General features: G+C 33.0%; 1 protein-coding gene and 2 long non-coding RNA genes across 3 annotated transcripts in view; 1 reads left to right on the forward strand and 2 right to left on the reverse strand.

The window, feature by feature from the left end:
* Nucleotides 1-4,526: 4,526 nt before the first annotated feature.
* LOC126748001 (lysosomal aspartic protease-like) overlaps nucleotides 4,527-15,874 on the reverse strand; it is a 34,748-nt gene continuing 23,400 nt past the window's right edge. Inside the window, exons 5-7 of the mRNA XM_050457003.1 lie at nucleotides 5,267-5,466; nucleotides 5,027-5,208; nucleotides 4,527-4,974 (exon numbers count right to left, since the gene is read on the reverse strand). Coding sequence (XP_050312960.1) covers nucleotides 4,625-4,974; nucleotides 5,027-5,208; nucleotides 5,267-5,466 — 732 coding nt within the window. The 3' untranslated portion in view covers nucleotides 4,527-4,624. The remainder of the gene's footprint in view (nucleotides 4,975-5,026; nucleotides 5,209-5,266; nucleotides 5,467-15,874) is intronic.
* LOC126748013 (uncharacterized) lies at nucleotides 6,956-10,518 on the reverse strand. The gene is made up of 3 exons (XR_007664580.1): nucleotides 10,392-10,518; nucleotides 8,436-9,413; nucleotides 6,956-7,145 (listed from the first exon to the last, which is right to left on the reverse strand). It is a non-coding gene; the product is annotated as an uncharacterized LOC126748013 (long non-coding RNA).
* Nucleotides 9,722-11,402, forward strand: LOC126748014 (uncharacterized). Its single transcript, XR_007664581.1, has 2 exons — nucleotides 9,722-9,928; nucleotides 10,418-11,402. It is a non-coding gene; the product is annotated as an uncharacterized LOC126748014 (long non-coding RNA).

Here is a 15,874-nt window from a genome sequence, read left to right on the forward strand (position 1 = left end):
AAAGTAAAAAACTAGACTTGTTGGAGACAATGGAGATTAGTAAAGCTTTTAAAAGCCCAGATCTGTCCTGTGTTAATGAACGGTTTGATTTTGATGGCCACCTAGTTTTTAATAACCTCATGTAGTTCTAGACTCTTAAATGATGGTTAGATTTCTAAAATGTATAAAGTGATTTGATTGTTTAGTTGAGTTCTTTGTACATAGATAGTGCCACTTTATTGTAATCTTTGTTTACTTAAATATTAGGTGTTTTGTGTATGTTATGGTAAGTTTTTGTTGAATTCTCCTTTTTTCGGGTTACATAATTTTAATTATTGTTTAGGTCTGATGATGCTCTAGTCGAGCGAAACATGTAACCTTCGTTATTTTATTAAATGTATTTGTGATGCTGTAGATTTCGTGTTTTTTAACTTTTATAAAAAAAAAAAATATTGTCATATAGTTCAAATAATTCAAAATATCACAATTTGACTAATAATTTTAGGCGTATTATAATACGACTGACGGCCATCCAGTCGAATTACTATATAAAAGCAATATCATCTCGGCTTTTGCTTCTGTAGTGTAAGTATTTAAAATACACTCTGTATTATAGTAAGTATAAAAATATTGTAATCAATAATGTATAGACGTAAGCGAGTTAAACTGGGTTATTAAATAAACAGTTGCAATATTAATATGTATTATATGTTTAGCAAGTAAGCATCTTTGGGTTTTTTGGATGTATGTATTTTTATTAAGGAAAATAGACATGGTTTTACCTTTAAAATGAAGAGTCGTTTTATTAGTTAAAACGACTCTTCGAGTTTAGTGGGGAAATTACATATTTCTTGCATTATTACACTTTATTGCAGTTAATTTGTTTTTTCTATGTATAATATAGTTATTATAGAAGTAGATGTAGAATGTATAGCTAAAAATCTTGGCCTTGGACTTTTTTTAGCTTTAACAAAACTAGTAGTAGAGAGGAAAAAAAAGTTAAGCTATAAATATTTTAAATAAAAAATTTATTTGGAATAAAAGTAAAAATTACATTTCTAGAGTAATTATTTACTGTTGGTGGATTTTAGTTGGAGTTATAGGTCTAAGCTAGAAGAACACTTTGGAAAAAAATTGTATTTGCCGACGTTTTGATTTAAATTAGATCATCCTCAGGTCACTAAAAACAGGTAAAATTTATGTTAATATTATAAATACTTATGGACAATTAAATCATAGTTAATAATTATCTATATAAAATGGACATGAATTAAATATACAGATAATTATTAACTCTGATTTATTATCATAAATTTTGTCCGTTTTTGGTGCCCTGAGGATGATCTAATTTAAATTGAAACATCGGCAGATACAAGCATTTTTCTCCAAAGTGTTTTTTCTTTGAACTAAATCCGTTAAAGAGATTTTAATGTTTTTGAAAATATACAAATATACCAACAGTTTAAGGTTGAGGTCACAAACAAAAGATAATATTATTATTTATTACAGCATGGTCCGCTTTTATGACATTTGCTACTACATTTCATATGAGCTTTAAAACATAAACATTTATTGTTGCGACACTGTACCTTGCTTGCTTTACAAGAACACTTTTTAAAACCCTGTTCTTCAAACTTTGAAACTTTTCTTCCGGGATGTTAATTATGGTATTATTTTTGCAATAAGAAATTTCATCCCTGGAAAACCATCGATTTAACATGCCATGTGTAGTACCAATTTGATAAACACCGTTAGTTACATTTACTATAGCTCCTAATATATTCTTGGGATCAAGTGGTCCTCTATCTACCTTAGGAATCTCGATTGCAACAATTTGACCTACATCCAGAGGCTTTAATTTTTTATTGCTGACTTCCAACATTTTTTCTGCAGCGCGTTTTTGTCCCAGAGCAGATCCTTCTCTTTGTTGCTTGACTTTTTCTTAATTTCTGCATAGATCACAAGTCTGCTGTTGTTGATTTAAGCAAATTATTTTGGTCACACTTTATACATCTTAGGGTGGAAGCATCTGTAATAGTTTCTTTATTGTCAATATCAGGTTTTTGCTGAGAAATATTTTCATGATCTTTTTCCACAAATTCCTCTGTAGCATTATCATCAATATACAGTATTTCTACTCCATGGTTTGCTTATAAATCGTCTATTGGTTCTTCTAACTCATAGGTAAGTACCATCCTGTCATCTGTATTATTCAAGTCGGTAACTACTGAAGTCTCGATTTCTTTAATGTCAGTAGAATATTTGTCGTCAGTGTGATTGCTAGTCGTGTCGACTTGTAAGCTAGTTATTGTGGCATTGTGTACTCCATCAGATGTTTCGAAGCGATCAGCTAAAGTATCTTCTGGACAACCTCCAGTTGAACTATTATTTAAAGTTATTTCTAAATCTTCTTCTTTGTTTATAGTATGAATAACTTCAGGAGGCAAATTAGTAGAAAACAAACCAACTTGAAAATCCACTCCAAATAAAGCTTTGTATGGGGAACGTTTAATGATCCTGTGATAGGAAGAATTTTTTTCTTCGCATATTCTTTCTTCGTTATACATCTTTGTATTGTTGAAATTCTTCGCATACATCTTTGGCATTCTTAGATTTTAAAGGTCTGAGATGAATAAATTTGGTAAGATGGTCCTGGCAATTCATTAACCATTTGTATTCTCCATCAGGCGTTGACTGTAAACCGATAAGGTCCACTTGTCCGCGATGATTAAAATCTTTGGATATAATGGGTTTCACTACCACACCTTTTTTAGGAAGTTGCTTTTTTTCCGCACAGGTTGTACAACATTTAACAAATATTTCTACTGCTGGTCTGGGAATTGCATACTTGGATTTCAATGCCATTAACATCTTATCGCGGCCTCCGTGACCCGTACCTATATGAATTTCGATTAATTTGTTAGAAAACTCTTCATAGGCAATTATGAAAATGATGTGATCATCTTCCTTGGTTCTTTTTTTAATTACTTTTCGTGTTCCACCAATTTCCATAGTTTCATAAATACGTGAGTAATACAACTGGTTATTATTCCTTCTAGTTCCTTTATTTTTTGCTTCTCGGGAACTAACTAAAATATCGCTTACTTCTCTTATTTTTTCTAGGGTCCATGGTCTTTTACTGGTTTTTCCGTATTCTGAAATTAAAAGACGTATTTTTGTCAATTTTGTAAAAAAATAATTACCAAGTTCCCAATACGAAATGTATAGAATAATGTAACTTTTTTTTGTTAAATTAATAATATTTATTAGTTTATCTCCGCCACTAGCTAATGTAAAAACTTCATATTTCTTACAGTTATGGCTCTTCATGCTACTAATACTTGTGCAATAACCCTTGCCTCCATAAAAACGCAGAAATACGTGAAATTACATTGAATTTTACATATTTTAGTGCTTAAGACTCCCTCCCCCCAAGGCCCCAATGCAACCGCGGTAAAATTAATATTTTGAGGTTATAGTTATGTTTATATAGTTTACTTACCATTGTAAAACTTCTCTAGTTCTATATAATAATTGTCTTTATTCACAAACATTAAATTAGCACTCATTTTAAATGGTATATAAGTATGTATATCGCACAACACTAACTAAAATTACGATTGCAATTCACCTGACAAACTGTTCAATCTAAATTAAATGATCGAATACAATTTGCCTGGATAGCCGTCAGTCGTATTATAATACGCCTGATCTCATGTAGTCATATTGTAATATACTCACGTACAGATTGAATTTAACAATAAGCCTACTAAAATTAGATCAAATTTAAATAACCATTGTTATCAAATTAAATATTGCATATATATTTTCTGCAGAAACATTGTTTTTTTATCAAAACAATCCCTCAATCCCAACAACATCCTCACCCACCCCAAACGTTTGCTTAGTAAGGAATTCTTTTGAACAATCACTGTTTTGCGTCCATAATATCCAATCTAATAGCACTGTTTTTATATTAAATATTTATTAATACATATATATAATTATATCAAATTTAAATTAACAAACTGTGATATTAGATTAGATATTAACGACGAAATCAGTTGTTTTTCATGCGTATTATTTTGAAAAAAAAAAAGATTTTTGAAAATAATTTCTTACTGGTAAGTTGTGTGGGGTAAGGGTGGGGTTAATGAAAAACTGTTTTTTGTGCAGGAAATATTTGCCTCAAAGAAAAGTGCTTTTTAAGACAATTATAGACATTAGACAAATCTATAGTTTTCAAACATGTTTTAAATGCAAAGTTAATTGCAACTTGATGAAATTTTCAAGAAACTTTAGTAGAACCTTTGGATTTCCTTATAACTCAATCTTGCTCAATTCTACTCCTTATTTGGTTATCGAGGTTTGAGCCATTTGATTTAGTAGCTTTAGGAGGAGTTCCAAGTTTTCCTCATCAATTATCTTAATAAATATTATTGGCTCAATAAAAAAAATTAGATTTATTAGCTGACCAGACCTGTGTACGTAATGGGACTATTAGATAATGCTGCGTATTAAAACGTTCACTCAATTGATCAATTCAGTTCCAGGAGAGTAAAGAAAGTTTATTATAACAAAATCATATAATAAGTTCAACAGAGTTTAGGAATATCTTATAAAAGATCGTAAATAATAAAGCTGCTTAGTTGGATTTAACTGGAGCAAGTCCAACTCTATTGTTCCCAACATCAAACTCGGTGTAGAATTTACCGATGAACACATCACCCAAGATCCACAGTGGTCCCGCCGGTTCAGGCACATCCAGACCCATAAAACCGGAAATGCATTCCGACACACCCTCGGCCTCAACTTCCAGGACGTAATCCTTCCCAGTCAAAGTGAAATTCTTCCCGTTTATTACGATATCCAGGTTAGGCAGCGAAGGGATCTTGTTGCAATCGATGATATATTCCACATCCAAAATGGAGAATGCCCCGATGGCTTTGTTCAATTTTTTTATTTCGTCTTTTGGTCCAGTGATCAAGCTAGTGCCTAAAACTCTAATATCATAGAAAATCCTTAATTGAATCTATCATATACTCACCAGTGTCTACAATAGCTTGGCAACCTCCTTCACAAAAGGCATTGCTTGCAACGGACATGCCGTCGACTTTGATCTGCCAATATGCCTGTCGCTGCACGTCTACATAAGTAAAATCACCCTCGTAATAATCGGGATCAGACCCCCCTAGCAACAATTCGCCCCCGACGTTTCCATTTGCATCCCTAACAAAATGTCGACTTAGTAAATTATGCAAAATTACATTTGAAAGGTTTTATGAACCTGTTGAGGTAGAAGCTGAAAACCGGTTGATCGACGAGTCCTTGGTTGATCATGTTATAAAATGGTGGCAGAACTCCGTCTACAGAAATGCTAGGGTAAGCCATACCAAGGATTCCGTCGAATCTTGAAGCGAAGAACGCTATGCCCGGTTCACTTGTTGCTTCACCAAAGGTCTGATCTTGGATTGTAACCGATCCAATCTAGAAATAAGTGATAGGCGATGACACATATATCAACCCCTTTCTTACACTAATATTAATAATAAGATTTATAGGAACCATATATAAATGACGTTAATTCCAGCAAACCTAAACACTTATGACGTCCCTGGATACACCTGGATGGTAATATATAAGGAAGCCTTGCTGCAAAGAAGTCAGCAGTGGACAACAAGAACGAAGTTTGTATTTATACATATTTTTATATGGGATCACCTCAATTTGATGGCATTACTTCTTCTCCTAGTACCTATTTGTTTGTTGGCATTTATACATGCTATCTTAGCTTTGTTCACTTCAGCCCTGAACAACTAAGTTGTACTCATCCCAAACCAGATTCTAAAGGTTTTTTTAACCATGAGATTCGTCTTTTACCAATACCTTTATTGCGAGGCTGCAATAAGTGAAATCTATTTTCATTTCTCACTATGTGTTCCAAATATGGGAGCTTTTGTTCCTTCACAGTATTAACCACTTCACATTCTGCTGAAAACCTCGATATATATTATGTGGTCTATCCATGGTATTTCAATTTCTTCATTACGGCTTCAGTAAGTATCCTCAGAATCATGTAATTTTTAATTCATTTATCGCTGAAAGCCTTCTTTAACTAGTTTGGAAAAATCATTGAAACTCTTGCTTTAGAAGCTGAAACATGGGCGCTTGGATTAAATATAATATTCACCTCATGTATATTAGCGTATCACAAGTTCTAGTGCTCAAAATTAGATGATTTTTATTTAATGGATTCTCAAAAGCGTTCCTCAACTATATTTGAAAAATGATTGAAATTCCTGCAATAGGGGCTGAGATATGGGAGTTTTTATTACAGGAGGTCCCGGACTAAACATAATTATGAGCTTTATGTACATTAGTTTATATCCTTGCTTCTATTCCTTCAAGACTTATTCAACTACATTTGAAAAATCCTCGAATATTTCCAACAGAATTGAAGTTATTGTTAAACGAGATCCTGGACTAACCAAAGTCATTTACGTCATTTAAATCAGGTAATGTGAGGCTTCCTGTGCTAAAAATCATGTAATTTTTGATTCACTGATCCTTGGAAGGGTTCTCCAGCTATATTTAAAAAATCATTAAAATTCTTGCTTTAGAAGCTGAACTTCAGGAGCTTTTACAACATAGGCGGTTGGACTAAAAATAGTGTTCACCTCGGGTATATTAGCGAGTATCACAGGTTCTAGTGCTCAAAATTAGATGATTTTTAATTAATGGATTCTCAAAAGCGTTCCTCAACTATATTTGAAAAATGATGGAAATTCCTCCAATAGGGGCTGAAATATGGGAGTTTTTATTACAGGAGGTCCCGGACTAAACATAATTATGAGCTTTATGTACATTAGTTTATATCCTGGCTTTTATTCCTTTAAGACTTATTCAACTACATTTGAAAAACCTTAAAATCTTTGCAACAGAATTGAAGTTATTGTTAAACGAGATCCTGGACTAAACAAAGTCATTTACGTCATTTAGATCAGTCAATGTAAGGCTTCCAGTACTAAAAATCAGGTAATTTTTGATTCACTGATCCTTGGAAGGGTTCTCCAGCTATATTTAAAAAATCATTAAAATTCTTGCTTTAGAAGCTGAACTTCAGGAGTTTTTATAACATAGGCGGTTGGACTAAAAATAATGTTCACCTCAGGTGTATTAACGAGTATCACAGATTCTAGTGCTCAAAATTAGATGATTTTTAATTAATGGATTCTTAAAAGCGTTCTTCAACTATATTTGAAAAATGATGGAAATTCCTACAATAGGGGCTGAAATATGGGAGTTTTTATTACAGGAGGTCCCGGACTAAACATAATTATGAGCTTTATGTACATTAGTTTATATCCTTGCTTCTATTCCTTCAAGACTTATTCAACTACATTTGAAAAATCCTCGAATATTTGCAACAGAATTGAAGTTATTGTTAAACGAGATCCTGGACTAAACAAAGTCATTTACGTCATTTAAATCAGGTAATGTGAGGCTTCCAGTGCTAAAAATCATGTAATTTTTGATTCACTGATCCTTGGAAGGGTTCTCCACCTACATTTAAAAAATCATTAAAATTCCTGTAATAGGGACTGAGATATGGGAGTTTTTAATACAGGAGATCCCGGAGTAAACATAATTATGAGCTTTATGTACATTAGTTTATATCGTTGCTTCTATTCCTTAAAGACTTAGTCGACTACATTTGAAAAACCTTAAAATCTTTGCAACAGAATTGAAGTTATTGTTAAACGAGTTCCTGGACTAAACAAAGTCGTTTACGTCATTTAAATTAGTCAATGTAAGGCTTCCAGTGCTAAAAATCATGTAATTTTTGATTCACTGAATCTTGCAAGGGTTCTTCAGCTATATTTAGAAAATCATTAAAATTCTGGCTTTAGAAGCTAAAATTCAGGAGTTTTTATAACATAGGCGGTTGGACTAAAAATAGTGTTCACCTCGGGTATATTAGCGAGTATCACAGGTTCTAGTGCTCAAAATTAGATGATTTTTAATTAATGGATTCTCAAAAGCGTTCCTCAACTATATTTGAAAAATGATTGAAATTCCTGTAATAGGGGCTGAGATATGGGAGTTTTTATTACAGGAGGTCCCGGACTAAACATAATTATGAGCTTTATGTACATTAGTTTATATCCTGGCTTCTAGTCCTTCAAGACTTATTCAACTACATTTGAAAAACCCTAAAACCTTTGCAACAGAATTGAAGTTATTGTTAAACGAGATCCTGGACTAAACAAAGTCATTTACGTCATTTAAATTAGACAATGTAAGGCTTCCAGTACTAAAAATCATGTAATTTTTGATTCACTGAATCTTGCAAGGGTTCTTCAGCTATATTTAGAAAATCATTAAAATTCTGGCTTTAGAAGCTAAAATTCAGGAGCTTTTATAACATAGGCGGTTGGACTAAAAATAGTGTTCACCTCGGGTATATTAGCGAGTATCACAGGTTCTAGTGCTCAAAATTAGATGATTTTTAATTAATGGATTCTCAAAAGCGTTCCTCAACTATATTTGAAAAATGATTGAAATTCCTGCAATAGGGGCTGAGATATGGGAGTTTTTATTACAGGAGGTCCCGGACTAAACATAATTATGAGCTTTATGTACATTAGTTTATATCCTGGCTTCTAGTCCTTCAAGACTTATTCAACTACATTTGAAAAACCCTAAAACCTTTGCAACAGAATTGAAGTTATTGTTAAACGAGATCCTGGACTAAACAAAGTCATTTACGTCATTTAAATTAGACAATGTAAGGCTTCCAGTACTAAAAATCATGTAATTTTTGATTCACTGATCCTTGGAAGGGTTCTCCAGCTATATTTAAAAAATCATTAAAATTCTTGTTTTAGAAGCTGAAATTCAGGAGTTTTTATAACATAGGCGGTTGGACTAAAAATAATGTTCACCTCGGGTATATTAGCGAGTATCACAGGTTCTAGTGCTCAAAATTAGATGATTTTTAATTAATGGATTCTCAAAAGCGTTCCTCAACTATATTTGAAAAATGATTGAAATTCCTGTAATAGGGGCTGAGATATGGGAGTTTTTATTACAGGAGGTCCCGGACTAAACATAATTATGAGCTTTATGTACATTAGTTTATATCCTGGCTTCTAGTCCTTCAAGACTTATTCAACTACATTTGAAAAACCCTAAAACCTTTGCAACAGAATTGAAGTTATTGTTAAACGAGATCCTGGACTAAACAAAGTCATTTACGTCATTTAAATTAGACAATGTAAGGCTTCCAGTACTAAAAATCATGTAATTTTTGATTCACTGATCCTTGGAAGGGTTCTCCAGCTATATTTAAAAAATCATTAAAATTCTTGCTTTAGAAGCTGAACTTCAGGAGCTTTTACAACATAGGCGGTTGGACTAAAAATAGTGTTCACCTCGGGTATATTAACGAGTATCACAGGTTCTAGTGCTCAAAATTATATGATTTTTAATTAATGGATTCTTAAGAGCGTTCCTCAACTATATTTGTAAAATGATTGAAATTCCTACAATAGGGACTGAGATATGGGAGTTTTTATTACAGAAGATCGCGGACTAAACATACTCATTAGCTTTATGTACATTAGTTTATATCCTGGCTTCTATTCCTTCAAAACTTCTTCAACTACATTTGAAAAATCCTCGAATATTTCCAACAGAATTGAAGTTATTGTTAAACGAGATCCTGGACTAACCAAAGTCATTTACGTCATTTAAATCAGGTAATGTGAGGCTTCCAGTACTAAAAATCATGTAATTTTTGATTCACTGATCCTTGGAAGGGTTCTCCAGCTATATTTAAAAAATCATTAAAATTCTTGCTTTAGAAGCTGAACTTCAGGAGCTTTTACAACATAGGCGGTTGGACTAAAAATAGTGTTCACCTCGAGCATATTAGCGAGTATCACAGGTTCTAGTGCTCAAAATTAGATGATTTTTAAATAATGGATTCTCAAAAGCGTTCCTCAACTATATTTGAAAAATGATGGAAATTCCTACAATAGGGGCTGAGATATGGGAGTTTTTATTACAGAAGATCGCGGACTAAACATACTCATTAGCTTTATGTACATTAGTTTATATCCTGGCTTCTAGTCCTTCAAGACTTCTTCAACTACATTTGAAAAACCCTAAAATCTTCGCAACAGAATTGAAGTTATTGTTAAACGAGATCCTGGACTAAACAAATTCATTTACGTCATTTAAATCAGTCAATGTAAAGCTTCCAGCACTAAAAATCATGTAATTTTTGATTCACTGATCCTTGGAAGGGTTCTCCAGCTATATTTAAAAAATCATTAAAATTCTTGATTTAGTAGCTGCAATTCAGGAGTTTTTATAACATAGGCTGTTGGACTAAAAATAATGTTCACCTCGGGTATATTAGCGAGTATCACAGATTCTAGTGCTCAAAATTAGATGATTTTTAATTAATGGATTCTCAAAAGCGTTCCTCAACTATATTTGAAAAATGATTGAAATTCCTCCAATAGGGGCTGAAATATGGAAGTTTTTATCACAGGAGGTCCCGGACTAAACATAATCATTAGCTTTATGTACATTAGTTTATATCCTGGCTTCTATTCCTTCAAGACTTATTCAACTACATTTGAAAAACCTTAAAATCTTTGCAACAGAATTGAAGTTATTGTTGAGCGAGAGCCTGGACTAAACAAAGTCATTCACCTCTTAGAATAGGTGGGCACTAGGATATTTAGTCAAAATTAGTCTTTTAGTGCTAAAAATCGTGTAATTTTTGATTAAGTGATCCCAGGAAGGATTCTCCAACTATATTTGAAAAATCATTGAAACTCGTGCCTTAAAAGCTGAGATACAGGAGTTTTTGTGACAGGGACGCGTGGACTAAATATTATATTCACCTCATGAATATTAGTGAGTACTATGGGTTCTAGTGCTCAAAATAATGTGATTTTTGATTCCTGGATTTTTAAAGACATTCTTCACTTATATTAAAAAAGTTAAGGAAATTCCTCCATAAGCCAGTTTAAATTTGACTTTTGACGTGAATTTCAAATTGAAATAAATAAATGAATTGGAGTGTTTAGTGTATTACGCGTGTAATAACTCGTGTGGCACCTCATAAATATGGATTTAAAAATAATATCCAAAAGACATTTATAGCATTTAAATTTGTTTAATCTAGAATATGTGAATAGGCAGTTTCTTATTTATAAGTATGTGTCCAGAAAAGTCATAGATAAATACTTAAGTGCCCTATTTAGTTGACAGATGTAGGGCCCCGGCACTGGATAATAGTTGTTTGGGACCGAAGAGAGTTAGTTTTAAGTTGAGACTCGGAAAGTAATTGTATTAAGATTGTGCGAACCATTTTTGAGTTTTAATTAAAACAGTTAATTCAATAATCACTGTTTTATTTTGCCCACAACACTCGGTTGACTTGTATCGAGTATTTTTGAAGAAATTCTGGAAAAATACTCTTTACTGGAAAAGCGCATACCATTATTACGCGGTTGAAATATAAGGAAAATAATCTTTTTGTTATATAGGTTCGAAATAAGTCGAGTCAGTTATTTATGGGAAAAGTAATGATGTGCGGCACTTAAGAAGTACGTAGCGATAACCGAGAAATATTAGTTTGTAGCTTGATACTTTGTTTAGGCTAAAAAGGTTTAGAGGATAAGGTGTATTTTTGGTAAGAAACAAAAAAGAGTTCCATATGAAGTCGTGGCGGATAAAGATAAAATAAAAGTTGATTGAATTTAGACAAAAGAGTTTGTTTTTCGTTATAAATTTTAACATCAGAAGTGGAATGAACTCTACGCGCCAAAATTGTGTGCAAAATTAATTGTGTAACATACAGAGTGTTTCGGTGTTTGTGTTAAAAAAAAATCATGAGTGATGATGAAAATAGTTTATACCAAAGCTTGCTGGAAAAGCACATTGAAAGGAAAGTTGAACAAGCATTAAAGAGGAAATTTGGACAGGTTGCTGAGGTTGATTTAACCGAAAGGGAGAGTGATAATGGAGAGAACTCTACGATCATTGTACGGGGTGATATTCTTCCTACCTTTGACCCAGACGATAAAAGTACTACAATTGTAGGGTGGCTTCAGAAAATCGACCAATTAAGTGAGATTCACGGCTGGACAGATTACCAGAAAACGGCGTATATGCAACAAAAGTTACGTGGTGCTGCGCGTAGCTGGTTTAATCGTCTTGACGACTACAGAAAAACGTGGGAAGAATGGAAAATGGCTATTACCAGGGCATTTCCCAGATGTACAGACTATGCCACAGTTTTGGAAGAGCTAGTAAATAGAAAAAAAAGGCCAAATGAGACAATGACCCACTATTATCATGATAAGTTGTTGCTAATTCAACAATGCAGGCTGGATAAGGAAGCAGCAATATCCTGCGTTATTAAGGGTTTACCCTTAGAATTGCAGGCAAATGCCCGTGCTTTTCAATGCACTACTACAGACGAACTGTATGCTGGTTTTATAGCACCTTTAGAAAATTATCAAAGTCCTACGTATGAACCTAAATCAAAAAGATTTAAGCATGAAGACCAAAAAGCCAACAGAATGTTACATTTGTGGAAAACCGGGCCACATAGCTAAAGACTGCCGTTTTAAGAGTACAATACGTTGCTACCTATGTGGTCGATTGGGCCATAAAAAGGAAAACTGCCGCCTACGAAATTCACGCAATATTGCTACTCCTAGCACGTCACGTGAAAACGTTGGGGAAAAATCTGTCAAGTTTTTAAACAAAGACGTGAATCAAATTTACAAGAAATCCTGTAAAATCAATGGGCATCTGGTAACCGGATATATTGATAGTGGTAGCCAGGAAAATATAATAAACTGCGATGTGGTAAACCAAATGAAATTGCGAACATTTCCATGCAAAAATATTTTAACTGCTTTTGGAGGTGGCACTTACGTAAGTGAGGCAACAACTAAATTTACCATCGAAATTGATGAGGTTGAAATAGAAACATCCGCTTTAATAACTAACCTTCCAATGGGTGATTTTGATGTTTTAATTGGACAACCAATTAAATATGTTAGGGGGGAAATATTATTTCACAAGTTTAGATTGTAATCAAGGCTTCCACCAGATAGCTGTTGCCTCGGGCTCTGTTGATAAAACGGCATTTGCCACCCCAGATGGTCATTTTGAGTATATAAAAATGCCTTTTGGTTTGATAAATGCGCCAGCTGTATTTCAAAGTGCTATTGACAGAGCTCTGGGTAATTTGCGGTTTGATCAAGTTCTAGTTTACATGGATGACCTTCTAATCCCCACTAGTACTCCTGAGCAAGGTTTAGAATTATTAAAAAAAGTTTTGCAGTTATTGTCTGAGGCAGGTTTTAAATTAAATTAAAAAAAATGTTCTTTTCTAAAACAAAGCATTCAATTTTTGGGTCATGAAATAGGTCCAAATGGTTTGTCTCCGGGTTTAGCTAAGATAGATGCGGTCAAAAATTTTAAACAGCCTACTAATGCTCCCGAAATTCGACAATTTTTAGGGTTAGCTGGGTACTTTAGAAAATTTATTAAAAATTTTGCCATAATTGCCTTGCCACTTACGCAATTAACAAAAAAGAATGCCCCGTTTAAGTGGGAAAAAGACCAGATGTCTGCTTTCACCGAGTTAAAAGATAAATTAATATCCCATTTAACGCCCTTTAACCAGCATCGTGAAATTCATACCGACGCAAGCTCGAAGGGTATTGCAGGTATATTTTTTCAGATTTACGATGAAGGACTTAAACCTGTGGCTTATTTTAGCCGAATGACTTCGGTGGCTGAGCAGGTATATCATAGTTATGAATTAGAAACTTTAGCAGTAGTAGAAAGCTTGAAACGTTTTCGTATTTATCTTATTGGTTCACATTTTAAAATTATAACTGATTGCTCTGCAGTCCGGTATACTTTTGCAAAACGCGATTTAGTTCCAAGAATTGCTAGATGGTGGTTATCGATACAAGAGTACGATTTTGAAATTGAACATAAGCCTGGAAGTACTATGAAGCATGTAGATGCTTTAAGTAGAAATCCGCCGGTGCATATATCAAAAATTAATATTGAAGATTGGTTTTTAACAATCCAAATGTAGGATGAAACACTACAAAATATCATAAATCAAATTAAAAAATAATTCTAATCCCGATTTTAAAAGGCAATATGTATATAAAAATAGTCGACTTTTTAAGAAAACATTAAATGGCGAAAAATTAGTTATTCCAAAATTTGCACGATTCCAAATATTGCAAAAATATCATGATTCCGTAGGTCATCCAGGCTTTGTACGTTGTTTAAAATTAATAAAGGATCAATTTTGGTTTGCAAAAATGTCTCGATTTGTGAAAAAATATGTTCAAAGTTGTTTAGATTGTAATTATAAAAAGGGTAGTTACGGGAAAGAAGAGGGTAAATTACATCCTATAGCAAAACCTGATGTGCCTATGCACACAGTTCATATCGATCACGTTGGTCCATTTCCTAAAAGTAAATCAGGGTTTACGTATATTTTGACCATTGTTGAATCCTTTACGAAATACATGGTAGCAAAGGCTTGTCGTACTTTAGGTTCGGCGGAGTGTATTAAGAATTTACGAGAGATTTTTGGTGGTTATTTAGGGTATCCAAAACGTATTGTTTCTGACAATGGGTTGGCATTTACCAGTAGATATTTTAAGGAATTTGTAGATAGTAAACAGATTAAACATATAAGGACAGGTACCGCGACGCCTAGGGCTAACGGTCAAGTAGAAAGGTTTCATAGGACACTTTTAGACGCAATGAGAACAATGACTATACTCTGTTTCCTTTTTGGTGAAATTTCGGTGTAAAATTCGGAACAATGGTTTCGAGTTCATTTTTATGACAAACGGGTTGCCAGTGTCGTCCCGACTATGGATATTGATTTTAATTTTTAAGTTAAATAATTATCTGTTATGAAAAATTTATAAATAATGTTGGATTTTATCTATTATCTATTAGATAAAGATTTTTAGAAAAACTATGGTTGGTAGGTATAACCTATATTTATTAAATTAACAAGAAACATTTCTTAAAAGCGGCAAAACCTCATTATAAAACTATGGCAAATAAAGTGAAATATAAAAATTTGATTAATACCGCAATTTGATTGTTTTTTAAATGTTTAAAAAATTGTAAAATTTCATTTTTTTAATACCAACCAATAAAAAATGCAACTCTCCAAACATATCTTGTCATTTATAAGAAAGGTACATATAAATATAAGGATCTTTTAATTTATTAACCATATTTACATATATTACAATAAAAATATTTACGAAATATACAAAAAAAAATCAATTTATAAATCACACATTTCATTACTCTCATCGCTTTCATCCGAATCAGACATTCTCACTATTATAGTTAAGGGTTCGACAGTTTCTTCTAGAAGATTATCGAGGATACACATTTTTTCTTCTTCTTTTATATCATGATTCACAGCATTGTTCCAGTTTTCTTGGGTAACGTTATCCACTGCTGCTTTCAGAAGTTCTCTCACATCTTTTAATTTAAAGGTTTTATTATTTCTAGCCACAAATCCTTTTACTTGAGCCCAAATTAACTCTATAGGATTTAATTCACAATGGTAAGGTGGCAAACGAAGTACAGTTATATTGTGTTGTTTTGCTATTTCGTCAACAACGTGTCTTTTATATTTTGATTTATTTTCTGTAACTATTGTCAGAAGCTCTGCTTTTACCGCGTCATCTCCAAAAGGTATTTCTTTTTCGGTAAGCCAGGTTTTATTTCCCCTTTTCGCCAGCAGGATGATGGTAATTTTTCTATTAATCTTGAATGGTAGCTGGCATTGTCCATAACA

The sequence above is a fragment of the Anthonomus grandis genome, chromosome 20, assembly GCF_022605725.1.
Source record: "Anthonomus grandis grandis chromosome 20, icAntGran1.3, whole genome shotgun sequence".
Taxonomy (NCBI): domain Eukaryota; kingdom Metazoa; phylum Arthropoda; class Insecta; order Coleoptera; family Curculionidae; genus Anthonomus; species Anthonomus grandis.